This window comes from Dama dama, chromosome 29, assembly GCF_033118175.1.
Source record: "Dama dama isolate Ldn47 chromosome 29, ASM3311817v1, whole genome shotgun sequence".
In the NCBI taxonomy this organism is placed as follows: Eukaryota; Metazoa; Chordata; class Mammalia; order Artiodactyla; family Cervidae; genus Dama; species Dama dama.
The window spans coordinates 71786799-71804127 of NC_083709.1; the positions used below are offsets into that span (position 1 = coordinate 71786799).

Genomic DNA, 17329 nt, shown 5'->3' on the forward strand with positions numbered 1-17329 from the left:
TTCCATGATGATGTTTGGAATAAGATTCCTTCTCCCAGGGTGCCAGTGTTTAGTTTTCTGTATCTGCAGACCATAACTCTCAAATCTCCAAGTAGGAATACACATAATAAAATGATGACATTATAGTAGCAGTGGGGTAGTTTTTTAAAATTATGTATTTAATTTTTATTTCCCCTTTATTGAAATATGTTTTGATATATAACACTGTATATATAACGCTACATATTTTTAAATGATTACTATAATAGGGTTTTTAAAAACACGAATCATTAAATGAGAAAGCAAAAAGTCTTTTTTGCAACAGTTCTCAATACATGTAAATATTTCCTTCAAACCTGATTACGTGTCCTAACCTTCTTTTCAACTAAAAAAACAACAACAACAAAAAAACACTTTTCCTACCATCAGTGCGCGTGCTCAAGCATCGTCCCCATGGTGAAGCTCGGTCTCCTTAGACTGAAGCCCATTGACCCGCTCAGCTGCCGAGAATGGGAAACCTGCGGGTGAAGGAGCTAAGACTTCGGATCCAGAGCGACCTCCCCAGCGTCCTCTGTAGAGAGTTCAGGTCGAAGACCTTCAACCATCTGACTCGCACTTCCGCCCGCCACCGCCAGGGGCGCCCGGGCCTCGCGGAGCTCCAGCGCGGCAGGAGCCGGTGGAGTGGGGGTGGGGGGCTGGGCTGGGGGCGTGGCTGCAGGTTGGGGCTCCCGCCCCGCCGGCTGCGCGGGCTCGGGTTCGCCGAGAGCTGAGCAGGAAGCGCTGGCGACCCCGCGAGGGAGGGAGCAGGCAGACCCCAGCGCAGAGCACCTGCCCGGACACCCTGGGTTTTTGGGGTGGGGGAGCCCCGGCGACTTGGAGCATGGACCCTGTCGCGGGAAGCTTTCTCAGGATGCTCTTTCTTTTGTCTGCCCGGCCCTGGAGTACATTAGCAGCAGGGAATACTTGTGAGTACAGCACGTCTTTTAAAACTTATGCTGACAACTTAGAATTCGTGTTATTAAACAATAATAATAATTGAATTTACAAATGGACTAGCTGTCCTGTTTCTGAAAATGAGGCATTTAAAAAACATCGCCAAGTCCCAACGCTTGGATAGGACGGTTTACAATGGTTTTCCCACTTGTCGGGTCTATGAAACACAAAGCCTGTTTGACTTTTTGTCTGTGAGCTGAATTTTGCCTCTGTGCTGTTGTTTTGAATATTCATTGAGAAAGCTCAAGTTCTAGTAAAACCTAAAATTAGCATGAGAATATTGAGGCGGACAGAGACCAGAGAGAGAAAGGAGAGAAGATCATGCCAATGTGGTCATTTATTTCTTTTTAATACCAATGCATTTTGTTGGATTTCTGTAAGAAAGAAAATCGTTGGCCGGCCTGGCCGGGTCCTGCATTAGCATAGACGGTTGCCGCTGGAGCTCTGCGGAATTGGGTACCGAGAACTCCGGCGCTGCACAGGCGGCGGGCTCCGCAGCAGAGCTCAGATGGCGAACCTGGATAGTCAGAATTCCGGTAAGGATGGACCCGTCAAAGGTAGATGGCTTTTGCTGAAAGGAAAAGTAAAACCTGCCATTCAGGTTCATTTGCAAGTGTACATGCTTGTATATTGTGATCTGTTGTGTTTCTGATTTTGTTGGTTCCGTGAAGATGTGTTAACCCCTCAGTTCTGAACTAGCACGGTGAGTGATATGAAGATGCTAGCCAAACCGATTCAGCTGACCTCAGGGCATTTTACTCTGAAAATCAGAAAAAGTTTTCCAAGTGTTATTCAGATTAAAATCTCCATCACAGGGTTTTTCTTTCCTTGAGAGATTTTAAGAAAGACCCCATGCCCTCCTTCCACACCCTATTCCCTTGAATAATTTTTAAAAAATCAAGTTGTAGGGAGTAAGGTAAGCTAGTATGCATTTCAAGAAAGTGCTAGTAGGTATGTTAGAAACTGACCTTGTTTCTGGATATCCAGATTTAGCTGGAGTGGGGGAGGGGAAACGACTCTGCCCTCACGGTGAAGTTTGCGCTAAAGTGAAAAGCATTTTGTACAAATACAGTTACCCTTCCAACATTCATCCGTATATCCAGTCTGTGATACTTTTGTGCTGTCATCATTTAGTATTAGCTCATTTAATGCCATATTATGTGAGTCACTCCTAAAAATGAGCATTAGCAAATCCTGCCCTGTTTCAGACACAATTTTAGTTATCTTTGTGTACAACTTCCATGAGTTAATTAAAATGAGGGCATTTACATGAAATCCTAGGTCCTGCAGTCACTTTGTCACTTTGCTGAGAACTTAAAAATGACTAGTACTGAATGATTTGCTAGTATGAAGGAATTGTAGAATAATTGAATGCAGTACCCTGAGGTGCAATTAAAGTCACTGGAGGTCACTCTTCCTTAAAGGAAGCAGCTTCAACAGTCCTTCCCTTGTAAGCTAAGCAGAGTTCTGAGCTGCCTTTCCTGTTTCCTTAGATGTGATTACAAGATACTGGCAAGATCAGTTGTTTGTATATTTATTTTTTTCTGTTTGTGTTTTGTCTCCCGAAATCCACAGAGGTATAATGTTCTTCATACTGAGCATCTTTTTTTAACAGTCACTTGCTCTGAGGTGCTCCGTGTCTGAGTAGCCAGGCAGACATCCCTTTCTGAGTTGGCTGTGTCTCCCAGCTCAGGCCACCTGGATCTCTGGCTGACTCTTCAAATATCATTGCTAGTTTTAACTTTTCAGCCTCTGTTTTATTTAGATGTATTTAGTACTCTTCTTTAAAGTTCAGTGAATTAAAAGTACCTATGTAAATTTGCATTGTTAAGAACATTTGAGATTCTATAGTTAAAATCCTTGATTACCACACAGATGGCTGTTACAGTTGATCAAGTGTGAAGTATATATTTAAATGACTTTGCAGACTTAAAGGTTCATAGAGACTACACAAAGTGATAATTCCTTGGTAATTACATTTGACAGTATCTTTTGTAACCATAGCTTCAAAGGCCAGTGGATCTCATTATAATCCATACTAGCTAATTGGATCAACTGGGTTTTTCCTTAACTCTAGAATGTTTGTGAGGTGTTTGTTTGTATATGTAGATTTATATACAAGCAAAGTGTTTCAAGCATGTATTTGAAATTTGTTATTACTTAAGTCAAGGTAGAGTTTTGTTTTTGTGTTTTTCAGTCCTGTCCCATCATTTGAGAAATTCTAAAAAGGAGTTTGCCACCTGGATGGGATTTAGGCTTATGAAGAAGAAATAAACATCAGCATTGCTCAAGGCTTTTGATGGCTAACCTTTTTATTCCTAAGAAATATTTTAAGAACTCAAGTAATCCTTTCAGACAGGATTTTAAAACTAACAAAAATGAAATATTTTTGAGCCCTAATAAGAAATTAATGATAACTGCTTGTAAAATTTAAAAAGGTACAGATCTTTCCCCCCAAAGGATCCAGAGACATGTTTGCTCTGTTTACAACTTGTTCTCAGTAGTAAATCATACAGACGGGTCAGCCTGGGTGAGATTCTGCCATAAGACATCCTCTCAAGATATAAGACTTGCTTGAAACATTTGGCATCTCAGAAATTACCCATGTTTTGAAATGAATCTTTACAATTAATGGGAAGTTTTAAGTCAGGAAAAGTCTTCATGGAGAGAGTAATGTTTCTAAAGACCCCAAACCATGGACTCTATGTATGTATGTATGCACACACACACACACATGCATATACACAAACATGCACACACACATACACACATACATGCATACACACATGCACACACACACACACACTATGCACACATACACACATATACACACATACACATGCATATACACACATACACACACATATATACGCACATACACATGCATATACACACATGCACAAACATGCACACACACATACACACATGCATACACACATGCACACACATGCACACACACTATACACACATACACACATACACACATATACACACATACACATGCATATACACACACATATACACATACACACATACACATGCATATACACACATACACACATATACACACATACACACACATACACACATACACACACATACACACACATACACATATGAATATATAAAACCTCTGCCTTTTTGAAGATAAAACAAGTTGAATGGGCAGCATCTCCAGATTTTGACCTAGGACTTGATATTTAAAAATCATCCACTGCTACTTGGTTTGCCTTCTAGAACTTTCTGTACTTAGTCAAGATGAAAGTGTTATTCAAGTGGGGCTCTCCTCTTAAATGGAACCGAAGAGGAAAGTTAGAAAAAGACCCCAAGTTCGAGTCCTGTTTGTGAGAAGATGTGAAGACAGTGGTTGGTTCACTTACTTCCCACTATGAGCCACAAGTGGAAGAAGGCAGTAGCTCTCTGCTTTAGGATTATCCCTGTGAATCTACTATTTCTTCGTGAATTTCCAGATCTTTGGGGAAAGGGGGAGGAGAAGAAGAGGTATAATCTGAATAAGAAGATGTCAATACTTTGATTGCATATTTAGTGTTGTAAATCAGTTTCCTGGATCACATATCACTTTGAGGAGTAATGGTCAGTCTTTCCTATTAAGGAACAACACAATTGGAAGTTAATTTACAGTTGAATTATTTTCCCAGAGGTTGCTGTCCTCCTTAACCCTACTCCCCACTGAAAAGAAAAAAGGACTGAAGCCTGTGTTAGACATTTCAACTGCTGTTGATGGTGATTATTTAACATGAATGATGACATTTATAGACGAAGGGATTCAATTTAATGAGTATGACCCACTCAACTCCACCTTGTAATTTTCTCTAGAATCTTCATTTTGTTTCCTTCCCTTGTCGAAAGTGTCCTTGTTATTAGGGGGGAAAAAGATATATTCTGGCCCATGGCAGGTGGGGAATACAATTTGAATGACTGTTTTAGGAGTGAAAATCAGGATTTGTTTTTATCCATCAATATCTCTTCTCTTAATTCCTACATATGTGTGAGAGGTCTCTGCCCATGATTGAGGGTTGCTGGCCAACATGGAAAACAAACCTGTGATCTTCATGTGATAGCTAATGCTTGATCTAAGCAACAAATGTATTAGCACCTCAGTTTGAAGATTTGTATCAGATTTGAATCATTTCTTCATTGGAGGGTTGGCTTCCTTATGTGCTAAAGTGTTATTGTATCATCTTTAATGAAAGTTTATTATTATATTCCTCTAATAGAAATTATCACACAATATTATTATTTTGAAATAAAAATAATATATTTAGTATAATAGTGAGACACATTGTATGAATTGTCCTAACCCAATAATATGATTAACCTGAAGAATTTGGTATAAAGGTAAATGCAAGCAGAATGGAGGAACTGGACATAATGCTACAACTGCTAAGAAGTGTAAAATCACGAGACTTTAGGTGAATGTCTGATAGTGTGTTTGTCACATGTGCCTCCTTGAGGATATTGTTTTCAGAGCTCTTTGTCATCTCAGTGGGCACAGATCCTGTGTGGTTATTTGCTAAGTGCCATCACATACTTTACTGCTGAGTCTCACCATCAGCCTCAGGTCGTGCTATGTGTGCTGTGACCGTATAGTCCTTAAAGGAGTCTTCACCGTGGATGGCATGGACTGAAATCCTGCTCATGTTTCAGCTGGAGCAGGCTTCTTTTTGTCTCATGGTGTGCTTAACGTTTATCTGAAGTGAGTCTGCTCCTCCAAATTAATCTGGATTATCCCTGTGAATCTACTCTTTCTTTATGAATTTCCTTATCTTTGGGGAGAAAGAGGAAAAATAATCCGAATAGGAAAATATCAACTTTTTGGTTGCATATTTTGATTGAATTATTTAAGACTGCCCATTTCTGAAAGGCATTAGACCATATGTAATATGTTCCTTGATTTAGGAAGCGAGCCTATCAGAGGATGTGCCCCTGGAACAAGTAAACAGGGAATCCGTTTGTGATGTGGTGAAATGTGTTGAGGAAAATGAGCATGGAATATGGACAGAAGCATAGTAAGCAATGGGGAGCTCAGTCTTTCTGGAAAGAATCAAAAAACTAGTAAACAGACTTTAGAAAGAAATCATATTTGAATAAACTTCTCAGAAATACTGAGGTCAGGATGTTTTTAAAATTTAGGGAAAACAGTGGCAGTTTTTACCTCAAAAAAAAAAAACCACCTTACTGAGTCCATGTGACTATAAACATGGGCTAACAGGCAAGGCTAGAGCGGTGCTTGGGGGGCCTGAAGCTTGTGCAGTTCGGGGAGACTCTTTAAGCAAACAGACATAATGACTAAGGACTCAGGACAGATTGTCAGTGACCCTACCACACCTGAAAACCTGTTTCGTGGAGAACACTGGAGCTTAAGAAAATCTGCTCCTTTGAGGAAATCAACCAAATCAGGAAGGAAGGAAAGTCGCTCAGTCGTGTCTGACTCTTTGCGACCCCGTGGACTATACAGTCCATGGAATTCTCCAGGCCAGACTGGAATGGGTAGCCTTTCCCTTCTCCAGGGAATCTTTCCAGCCCAGGGATTGAACCCAGGTCTCCCACATTGCAGGTAGATTCTTTACCAACAGAGCCACAGGGAAGCCCACCAAATCAGGGATCCCTTAATAAAAAAAAAAATTCAAAAGTACTAAATAAAGGATATTCTCAGTAACAAAAATCTCAGTTAACTGAGCAAGTTTTACCTTGAATCTTTCCCTTTAAACCAAAATCAGAATTTCAACATGTAAGTATACTTATAAAAGTTTAAAAGAGCTCAAACAATTTGGAATTAATAGAGCCAGGGTTTAAAGTTCTGATTTAAATCCTGAAAAGCAAGTATGAAATTAACCTCTAGATCACCTACTTACATTTTAGAGCCCTTAAAGGCTTGGCTTCAACATCTAGCGTTCTTTAGAGTAACTTCTGAAGTGCTCCCACTCCACCTGCCACCTGTGGCCCGCTGTAGCGCGGCTTGCTTTCAGTGTCTTTTGCACAATGTTGGGTAACTTTAAAAAACTGAATTACTCATGTCTGCCTGTCTCTGAATGCCATTAGACCATGTGTAATACATTCTTCCAAAATATCATGCTTGTTTTTCCCAGTTCGAGTTCTATGGCATAGTTTTAAAGTCAATATGCTAAGAACAATTATACACAACTTTTAAGTTAAGCAAAAATCAATACATTGCAAGTCAACTGAACTCCAATACAAAATAAAAAAATTACAGATAATATGATAGCATGGTCTTCTGACGTTATGCAGGAAAATCGTTTAATAGATGCACATGATTGTTTAAGTATCTAGAAGAATACACCTTTGTCTGACTTGGTCATTTAGTATTTGATTAGAGTTTGGACATTATAATTGATGATTTCTTTTTCCATCAGGTACACATGATAACTACAAAGGTTGTATTGCCCTGTAGAGCATTGGTCAGCCTTTATGTAACCTAGCAATATCATTCTAACCTTCCTCTAGAAATGCTTGTAAATTCCTAGTTTCTCAAAATGCTCTTACTGGACTAGGCATTAATGAGTTTATAAATCTTTAGCATACATTTGTTCTATATTTGTATGTGCTGTGTTTTTAACTTTTTAAAAATATTGCTTTGACATACAGATTGCACATATCTGGTAGGTAAAAATATAATCTTTTGTGATAATAAATATGCTTAGTTTGGTTGTTGCTTTAAAATAAAATTTCTTTCTGGTTCATTGGAAACTTCCCTTTTTAATAATAAAGTAGGGAGTCTGGTTCACAATAAACAGTGAAAATACTCTCCTTGGTTTCCAGGTAATGGGTATTTTCAGTGTACTGATTTGAAATAGAATTGAAACAGAAAGTACTTGACATTTTAAGCAGTTTGGAGTTAAAAGTTTGAAAATTTAAGCTAAATAATTTTTATTTAAAAATAGATGCCCATTTCATGGGCAAATTAAAAAAAAAAATTCCTCCAAGGCTGTTAATCACAAATAAAAAAAAAAGGTGTATCCTACCAGAATATGGATTTTATTAAGTTTTTACTCAGTAGTATGCCAGGATATGATACTCATGGAGGATGTGTTAGTTATACCTAACTTATGGAGAGAAACATGAAAAATCTTTGCTTTTTTAACTGGCAAGTATAATATTTTCAGATGTGTCATGTTAGTGATATGATAAATGGTGTATCAGATATTTAAATTTATCTGTTCCTAAGTTTTATTGAGGGCTTCCCAGGTGGCACAGTGGTAAAGAATCCACCTCCCAGTGCAGGAGACTCAGGAGACATGAGTTTGATCCCAGGGTTGGGAAGATCCCCTGGAGGATGAAACGGCAACCCATTCCAGTATTCTTGCCCGGAGAATCCCATGGATAGAGGAGCCTGGTGGGCTTCAGTCTACGGGGTCACAAAGAGTCAGATATGACTGAGCAACTGAGACCATATGCACACCCACGTTTTACTGAGATGTGGCTTTGGTAACACGTCACTGTGGTTCCATCACTCTCCTTGGTTGCTGTCACCTGAAGAGAAGGGGTTTTTAGGCTGCATGTTCACTGGACCACTGTGGGAGAAAGGGGCTTATTCCAAATAATATCCCACCCTTATTTTGAGTCTGTGACAGTTTAAATAACCTCAGTAGCCATATAATGCTGTGATTTAGACCTTGTGTTCCCACATCCTCATTTCAGCATCATCTCACTACTTACAGTGTTAAAGACTCAATAGAAAGTTTCTCTGGAGTTTAGAAGTAAGCATGATATTGCTGTTTAGATGAATTACAGGAGTGACCTGCTGCCTTGAGACACAGATCAGGTGCCCCTGCTCCTCTCAAGGTTGTAATTAGATTTTTTAACATTTTTAAATCCTCAGGCAACCAAAGAGCTTGATAAGGTTAAGCTGAATGAATACATAAGGAATGGTGAATTGGTGGGGAAGTGGCAGAATGGCACTTATGTGTGCAGATATGTCTGTGGGTCTTAGGGGACAGACACACAGTTCTCTCTGGTAGGGCAGAGAGAACTGCTGATGGAATTAAAAACTGTCAATAGTTATAAGAGAGGCACAGATTGGATTAGGTGAAAATCCAGTTATGTGGGATTGAACTATTTCTTATTTACTACCATGCAAAAGCAAATATTATTTACTTAGGATTTCTGAGTATGTGAGCAATCAAGAAATGTAACATCTGTCCTGACCCAGTTGAACCCAGGTGAAACTGTCGCCTCCGTGTGTCCGAGGTATTCTGTGTTCTAGGGTACTGGTATGCAGTCACCCTTAGAGCCAGCAGCACTTAACCTGCCTCTGAGGCCTTCCCGGGTCCTGGTTCCTGTTAATACAGTACTAAGGGATGGCTGGTAGGATTTTCTATTAAGGGCCAGTAGATATGATAAAGGGAATCCAATTAGCATTAGAAAATAATTCAATAATTTGATTCAAGTCAGAGAAAGTCATTTTTATCAAAACTATTATAGAAGAAAATATTTTAACAACTGTTAATATTTAAATGTCTCAGATTTGGCTGATTTAAGAAAAACAATATGTATCTATTGACATCTACTTGAATGCTTGGAGATTATAAAAATTAAAGATTTGTCACGTAGCTTTACTTTGCTGAGTTTTTGGTATTAAAAAACTTGAGATTAAGGACATTGCGACACTAAAAGTAATACAACATAAAAAGGAAAAATAAATAGCTGTGTAACGTCATCAAGCTAGCCAGCTGCTGTGTGTGAGTAATTCTTAGGCTTCTCTGCAATGTTGTTTTGATTCATGAACGTTCTGATAAGAAAACCTGTGAGCTTGACACTTCAAGCATATCCTTCTCTATGTGTGAACTGTTCCATCACTGTGAGGGGTTAAAAAATTGGTGGACTGAAGAGGATAAGAAGAGTTTAGTTAAGATATATTTAAGAGAGTTTAAGGGAGCAAACACCAATTACTTTTTGCATTCTTAAATTTACAGGGAACATTTCTGAAAAAAAAATTGAGGGGCATAGAACACAGTAGAATTGACAAATCTCAGAGTCAGTTACCAATTAGAGAAAGTTGAATGATCTATTTTGAACTCTGGTACAAGGTTAAGAAACATAATATCGATTTTCCAGATTATAAGAGTAAATGTTTCATTATCATAATTTACTATGCTTTATCATGATGAGCTACTGATCTCTTTTAAGAAATCTGAAAATCTGATCTTTGGGAGATTTGCATTGCTATTGACTGAATTCACTTGTTCTTATAGGTGATATTAATTGGATTCAGTTTTTGGAAAAGAGGCTGCATGTTTGTCTAGAAAAAGATGCTTTTCCTCATGAATTTTGTTGTAAGGTGAGGCAGGAGTGGGAAGATACATCCTGCAGACTATTGTGCACTTGAGCAGGAAAAGGACATATGTTGTATATTTATCACCATCCCAGTTTCCTAGGAATAAGACTGGGTTACCCACCTTTGCTTACCCTCCCTCCCAACTCCCAGCATCCACATGCCAGAGCCTCCCATTTTCTTAGATGAGGTGATGCTTAGTGACTGCCTGGGCCGACTTGCATGGATTTTGTCGGCCAGAGAGTGGTCCTTCCTCTTTCACTACTTCCTCTGGGAGGCACCCTGAGGCCTTCTGCTGTTGCTCCGTTTTAAAGGTGTAAGAAGGACTGAAGTGGGAGGATGGCAGTGAGAGGGAAGAAGTGACTCTGCACGTAAAGAACACTTTCAGAACTTAGTAGTTGTTTGATTATATGTGGAGTAATGAGAAATGGGAGCGTCAAGGACTGGGGTATTGGCAAGTGACCTAAACAAAAAGGCGAATTGCTCACATCGTTTCATTTCAGGCAAGATTAGAGCCAGGTGAGGTGATGCCATCAGTGTCAGCCGCTCTTTGTCTTTCAACCCTGTCTTCCCAGTGTTGGCTTGATGCTCAGGCAACAATCTGCTTGGTAGCTCCATATCCAAGGTCAGCCTTCCTAGCCACAGTGATGCTTTCTTCTATTTGGACTTTGGTCCTTATCACCTTGAAGCATTAAACATGCACTCATTTATTTATCCCTTCAACCCAAGCTCCAAGAAAGCAGAGACTTCCTGTTTCTTTTTTGTTGTTTCCACTTCATGGTCCCCAGAGCACAGGGGTGAGTCCTGGAAGACAGTGGGTTCTCAATATATATTTTTGGGTAAGTAAAAGTGTGAATGATTCTCTTTCACAAAACATCCAGCAAGATTCCCAGGTCTATTATAACTTTCACTGTTTTGACAGTGATTGCTGTTTTCCAGCTACTATGACAGGAAAGGGTGGCTTTCTTGTGACCAAGCTAGGAGCCAGGAGGTGACTGCAACTTGATCCTTGACCAGGTGCTTTGACTGCATCACTTTGAAAAGAAAGCAAAATGCACCATCCATTTAAGTAATTAGTTTAACATCTATTATGAAAAGTATTAGCTTTCAGGCTCTTATCTGCTTCATAGAACAGATGGTTGGATAAGTGTCTTCCTCCTTAATCAGATTTTAAACTTCCTGAAAACTGAGTCTTCTTTGTCTCTACATTGCTCTGCTGTTGGTACTCAGTAAGTACCAAATAAATGGAGAAATTAATATATTTTAAACATGCTACCTTGAAAGTATATGGAAGATCTGCAGAATCCCCCTGTGTATTTTATATTTTTTTTAATTTTAGGTGACCTAATAAAAATGAATTTTCATGTGACTGTCCCTGAACTCTCTACCAGCCACTGATTTGTTCATGGAAGCATCCACTGGCTCATTTTGCGTGTCTTATTTTCTTTTAGTAGCAAAATTTCAGACATAATTTCTAGCCCAAGGCTTTTCTAAAAAGCATGTTATGTGCTCTAAGAGTTGCTGTGAAGTCCTAAGGGAGAGCTTGCAAAGGCCAAGTGTCAAGAGAGCTTCCGAGGACCAACAAGCAGCAGAGAGCGCTTCCAGCAAGTGTCACTAGACAAGGTGACTGTGTCCAAGGAGACCTTGGTCCAGTCTGATCTCAGCCAGGCTCCATGTCCAGGAGGGGCCTGAAAGAGAGGCGTCTGGGAGCAGTGTGAAAGTGGCATTCTCCACACGTCTGGCTCTTAGGGTCTCCCTGATACTTGAAGCAGTATCTAATCCAGGTGGGAAAGGCTTGCTGAACATCAGGGCAAAGGACCTGCATGTGGCCAGGTGGCCGCTGCCCTTCAGTGAGGTGTCCAGTTATTTCTTTGACACCCACGAGTCTAAATTTCTTTGAGCCATACCTGCCTCTGGGAGCAGGAGCCGTGGGCTCTCTGACCAGTAACTTGCAACTTCAGGAAGTTCCCACTGGGCCTGCAAACTTGACCCCCACCCCCACCCCCAGTCTGGGCTGAGGGATTTCTGAGTCTGGTTATTATTGTCAACAAAATCTGTTATTATCTTTGAAGGTTTTTATGACTAGCTAGCTCAAGGGCATGACAATATGCACATGCTGTCACATAGAGAATATCTGTGTTTTCAAATGAAGATTGTTTTTATTTTGGAGAATTACACAGAAGGCCACAGTGAAGGTAATATAAATGAAGATGATTCTAGCAGAGCTCTTTCAAACATCATAAAACTACAGAGTTCAACCAAACATACTAATGTAATGAACCACACTTTTAGATAGGCAGTAGAGTGGAGTGGTTATGAGAGGAATGTTTGGATTGGAATTCTGACTTCACAGGTGAATGCCCACTGCCATGACCTTGGGTAATGGACTTATGCTTTCTGTATCTCAGTTTTCTTATCTCTAAAAATGTGAGTAATAATTATAACCCATCTCATAGGACTGAAGATTAAATTGGGCTTCCCAGGTGGCACTAGTGGGAAATAACCCACTTGCTAATGCAGGAGACATTAGAGAGGCGGGCTCAGTTCCTAGGTTGGGAAGATCCTCTGGAGGATGGCATGGCAATCCTCTCCAGTATTCTTCCCTAGAGAATTCCATGGAGCCTGGATTACAGTCCATAGGGTCACAAAAGTTGGACACGACTGAAGAGACTTAGTATGCATACATGAAGGTTGAATTAATTAATACATGTAAACATTGTCTGGAATATATTAAGTCCTCAGTGAATTTTAGCTATTATCATTATTGCTCCTGTTGATCTCAAGTGTAAAGTCAGAAATGTGACTTTGGTTCATGACTTTGGGTAGAATAATTAGATAAGCAGTTTTAGGGAAAGATGTAAACATCTTTGGGTATTTCTGTTGTCCAAAGTGTTGCCACTAATAGTGCAGATTAAGATATTATTACAAAAGGATAATATTAAAAAGAAGTTTATGTTACAGAATGAAAAACTCTAACAGTATACTGAAATGTTTCAGCTTTCTGTAATATCATATTTCTAAACAATAAAGCTTTTCTGATTTGGCTACTTGATTAATTTGGCATTAGCAACTTTAATCTTGAAAACGTCTTTCAAGTTTTTAACATTTTTTCATTAGCTGAGAACAGTTCCCCAGATCAAGACAGTATACCCCTGAAACATTAAGTTCTTGTAATCTGGCTGTTTTCTTGAAGTCTTCTAAGACATGTAGTATATGACCGTCAATAGTCTAACATTTATGATTGTGAAATGAATGTTAGTCTTCCAAGTAAAATATACTTTGAATGCTTTGGGATGTTATCTGTATTAGAAAGGGGATGAAAACATTGGTGTGGATCTTTGGAAAGAGAGCATTACTGGTTGATTTTTATTTATTTTATTTTTTAAAATTTATTTATCTGAATTTATTTTACTATGTGTAATGGTGTAACATCATCACCAGATAGGAATTACATTTTAGATATGTGATATCTTAGCTCCATAACAAAATAAAAGCACATTGTTTTGTGAGTTCATGGATATGACATCAAAAGTACAGGCAACAGTACTTTTGAATGTATGGCAAAAACCACTACAATATTGTAAAGTAATTAGCCTCCAACTAATAAAAATAAATGGAAAAAAAAGTATAGGCAACAAAGCAAAAATAGACAAGTGGGAATATATCAAACTAAAAAGCTTCCACAAACCAAATGAAAGATCAACAGAGTGAAAAAGCAAGCTAGCACAAATTATATAAGGCATTAATTTCCAAAAATCATAAGGAACTCCTACAACTTAAGAGAAAAAAAAACCCAACAAACTTAAAACCTAATAACTCAATTAAAAAATTGGCCAAGGGCTTGAATAGACATTTCTCTAAAGAAGACACACAAATGGCAATAGGTATATGAAAAAATGCTTGACATTGTCAATCATCAGGGAAATGTAAATCAAAACCACAAAGAGATATCATCTCACACATGTCAGAATGACTGTTTTTTTTTTAGACACTTAAGTGTTGGTAAGGCTGTGGAGAAACTGACACTTTATGTGTACTTATCCACATTAAATGTATAAATTGTATTAATAAAACTATGTAATCCAGGGGTTAAATCTCTGGGCTTTCACTGTCATGGGTCCAGGTTCAACCCCTGTGGTTGATTTTTAAAAGGTTAAGTTTAGCTCTGTGTCTTGAATTTTCTTATGTCCCTTTTCTTCAGTTATCTCATCACTGACTTGTTCAGGCTCTCCGTATCTCTGGCATTTACTACTATTTTCTCCATGATTTCCTGTCTCTGCCTTACCTCCTTCTAATCCATTTGCCATCCTGCTGCCAGAGTAATCTTCCTAAAGATGACTTACCTGATGATCTTGCATTTCTGGTAGGGCTTTTCAAGTCTTCTCTCATAACACACACTCATTCACTCACTTATTCCTTGAAAGGTGACTTCTCTTCACTTATTGATCCCAATCCCTCTTTTAACTGACCCTAAACTACAACCACCTACCTACGCTGGCGTTCTTACATCAGGATTTTCACTTTCCCGTCCCTCTACTTATGGCGCTTTCTCTTCATGTCTTTCTGTTGAATGCAGTCATCTAGGCATACGGATCCATTTCCCGGAAACATAAGCTCACAATAAAAATGAAAACATCAAATGCATGAGGAAACAAGTCACCATGAGTAAAAATCAGCAGAAATAACAGGCTACTAAATCAAACCAAACTAAATGTAGATATTGAAATAGATTTAAGATACAAAATGTTTTATATGTATAAAGAAATAAAAGACTAAAAGAATGGAAAGAATAAGAGATTATCAAAATGATCAAGTAGAACTGAAAAAGAGCAGTATAGAGAAATGAAAAGCGGAATCACGGAAATAAAGAATTTAGTAGATGCTGAAACAGCAGTTTACACCCAAGTAAAGAGAGACTCAGCAAATTAGAAGACAAATTTGAGATAAATAACCAGTGTAAACTACAGTCAGATAAAGAGATGGAAAATAGGAAAGCCAAGTTAAGGGACAGGGTGTAAATATTCTACATGAAAAATCTGCAGACTTTTCAATTACTTATGGAATATTTATATTTTTACTTAGCAATAAAGCAGGTTCAATAATTTAAAAATTAGTAGCAAAAAAGAAAATTTCTTAAAACAATAAAGAATAATGTTGTCTCAATTATAAAAGCTCATATTATGCTGAGTTAGATGAATGGAAAACAATTATTAAAACAGAAACGCACACACACACAAACATATACACACCTAGAAACATGGCCACATTTTAAACCACTAACAATAATGATATAAACTGATTTTCTATAAAAGAATGAGAGCTAGTTTGACCTCAGCAAAGCAGTAATACCAGAAGCAGAAAGAAATATAGAAATAAATATGAGTTCTGAGGAAAATAACTTTTTAACTAAAAACTATTGTTTAAACCATCATAAAACATGAGCAGAGAAGATAAAGAGGGAGTCTAAATTCTTGTTAATATTCTTGGAGAAATAGGTCAAATTTAACTGAAAAAACTGAGATTAAAATTGTGTTATAAATAGGATGGATCAGTAGAAACAAATTAAATGTGATATTTTCTGTGCTTTTCAAAATCGTGAAACTGATTTAACTCTTTAGACAAATGTTTTCTATTTCATGTTTTAATATGGTTGCATGTTTTTAATGAAAAAAAATTCTTCTTTTCATCTGCTAGCAAGGGTATTCATGGTTTAAAAAGGGGTGCTTGTATTTTAGAATGAGTGAAAGAGCGTATTTAAGCGTGTGTGGTTTCTGTTTGTTTGTTTGTTTTACCCAACTTAGTTGTTTTCTGGACTCTGTTGGCTTGTGGGAGCTTACCCATGAAAACCATAAAGGTTGATGAGTAGCACCTCTGTGAGGATTTGGGTGACACAATTTAATTCACACCTCTGCCATCAGACTAGTATACTTAGAAACAATCACCAGTTATTATTGCTGAAAACTAATTGAAGCATTTTTCTGTGAGTGATTAAAACAGTTAGCTATTTCTCAGATTTTTAAATAGAAATGAATTTGGATCTTATTATGCATTTTCTGTAAAAATCTGGAGTTCCCTGAGTTAACAGATTTATAAAAGACATTTTTTATAAACTAATTTTAAGTGCTATAGTCTTATATAATGCTTATATGTAGTCTTATATATAAACTATAGTCAGGTTTACGAAAGAAAAGGCCATTTTCATATCTGGTATAATTCAGCAAACTCTGTGAGTCTCTAATTTCTACTTACTGCTGAATTAAAACGTTTTACCTTCAAGCTGACATGAATGCTACACACCAGCACAGTTTGGAAGGTTAGTAAAAAACACACTCTTCAGGCACATTTTTAAAGAAATATTTACTGTACCTTGTGAAAATAACACCAAATAGGTATTTTATCTTTATACATGAATCTAATGAGATATGAGAATGCACTTCTTTATTCAATAGTAATCTAATTTTGTATTTACTTAAACATATGTGCTCATGGGCATGCATACACACATACACAATTCCTAAAATGACTGGATTTTTCACTCTCATAACAACAGTGCCCTACACTTTTGAATAAACATGAACAATTAAACAAAATGATTGTTTTATGGAAATTTTTTGGGCAGAGACCCAAGTTTTCAATGAACTGTTACTATTAATATTTAAATATTTTTAGGTAAACATTGCATTAAACAGTAATGCTATATTATAATAATAGTGTACCTCAGTAAATTAAACCAGAAAATATTTACCAGGAATTAGTTGTATTAAAACTTTAAGTATCACTTGAATCCAAATTCATAATATAAAATTTTTCTTTTTCTCCTATGCGATTTGTACACATTCTTAGAACTCTACAAAGAAATTACTATCTTGCTTTTTCTTCCCTCCAATAAAATGAGAAAAACAGCATCTTATGGAAGGGTCAATAACAAATACTTGTACTTTGAATGAATTGATTGTACTTCCTGCCTTTAGCTATGGACATCATTTTGTCAGCTGTCCCCTATTAATTCTCATGGAGAAAAGAAAGAAAAGAGGAAAGGAGGAA

At 37.7% G+C, this 17329-nt stretch overlaps 1 protein-coding gene across 1 annotated transcript in view; it reads left to right on the forward strand.

Annotated features, from left to right (window-relative positions):
• The first annotated feature begins 773 nt into the window (after positions 1 to 773).
• LOC133048439 (contactin-associated protein-like 3) overlaps positions 774 to 17329 on the forward strand; it is a 225642-nt gene continuing 209086 nt past the window's right edge. Inside the window, exon 1 of the mRNA XM_061132107.1 lies at positions 774 to 944. Within this exon, the coding sequence (XP_060988090.1) occupies positions 860 to 944 (85 nt within the window). The 5' untranslated portion in view covers positions 774 to 859. The remainder of the gene's footprint in view (positions 945 to 17329) is intronic.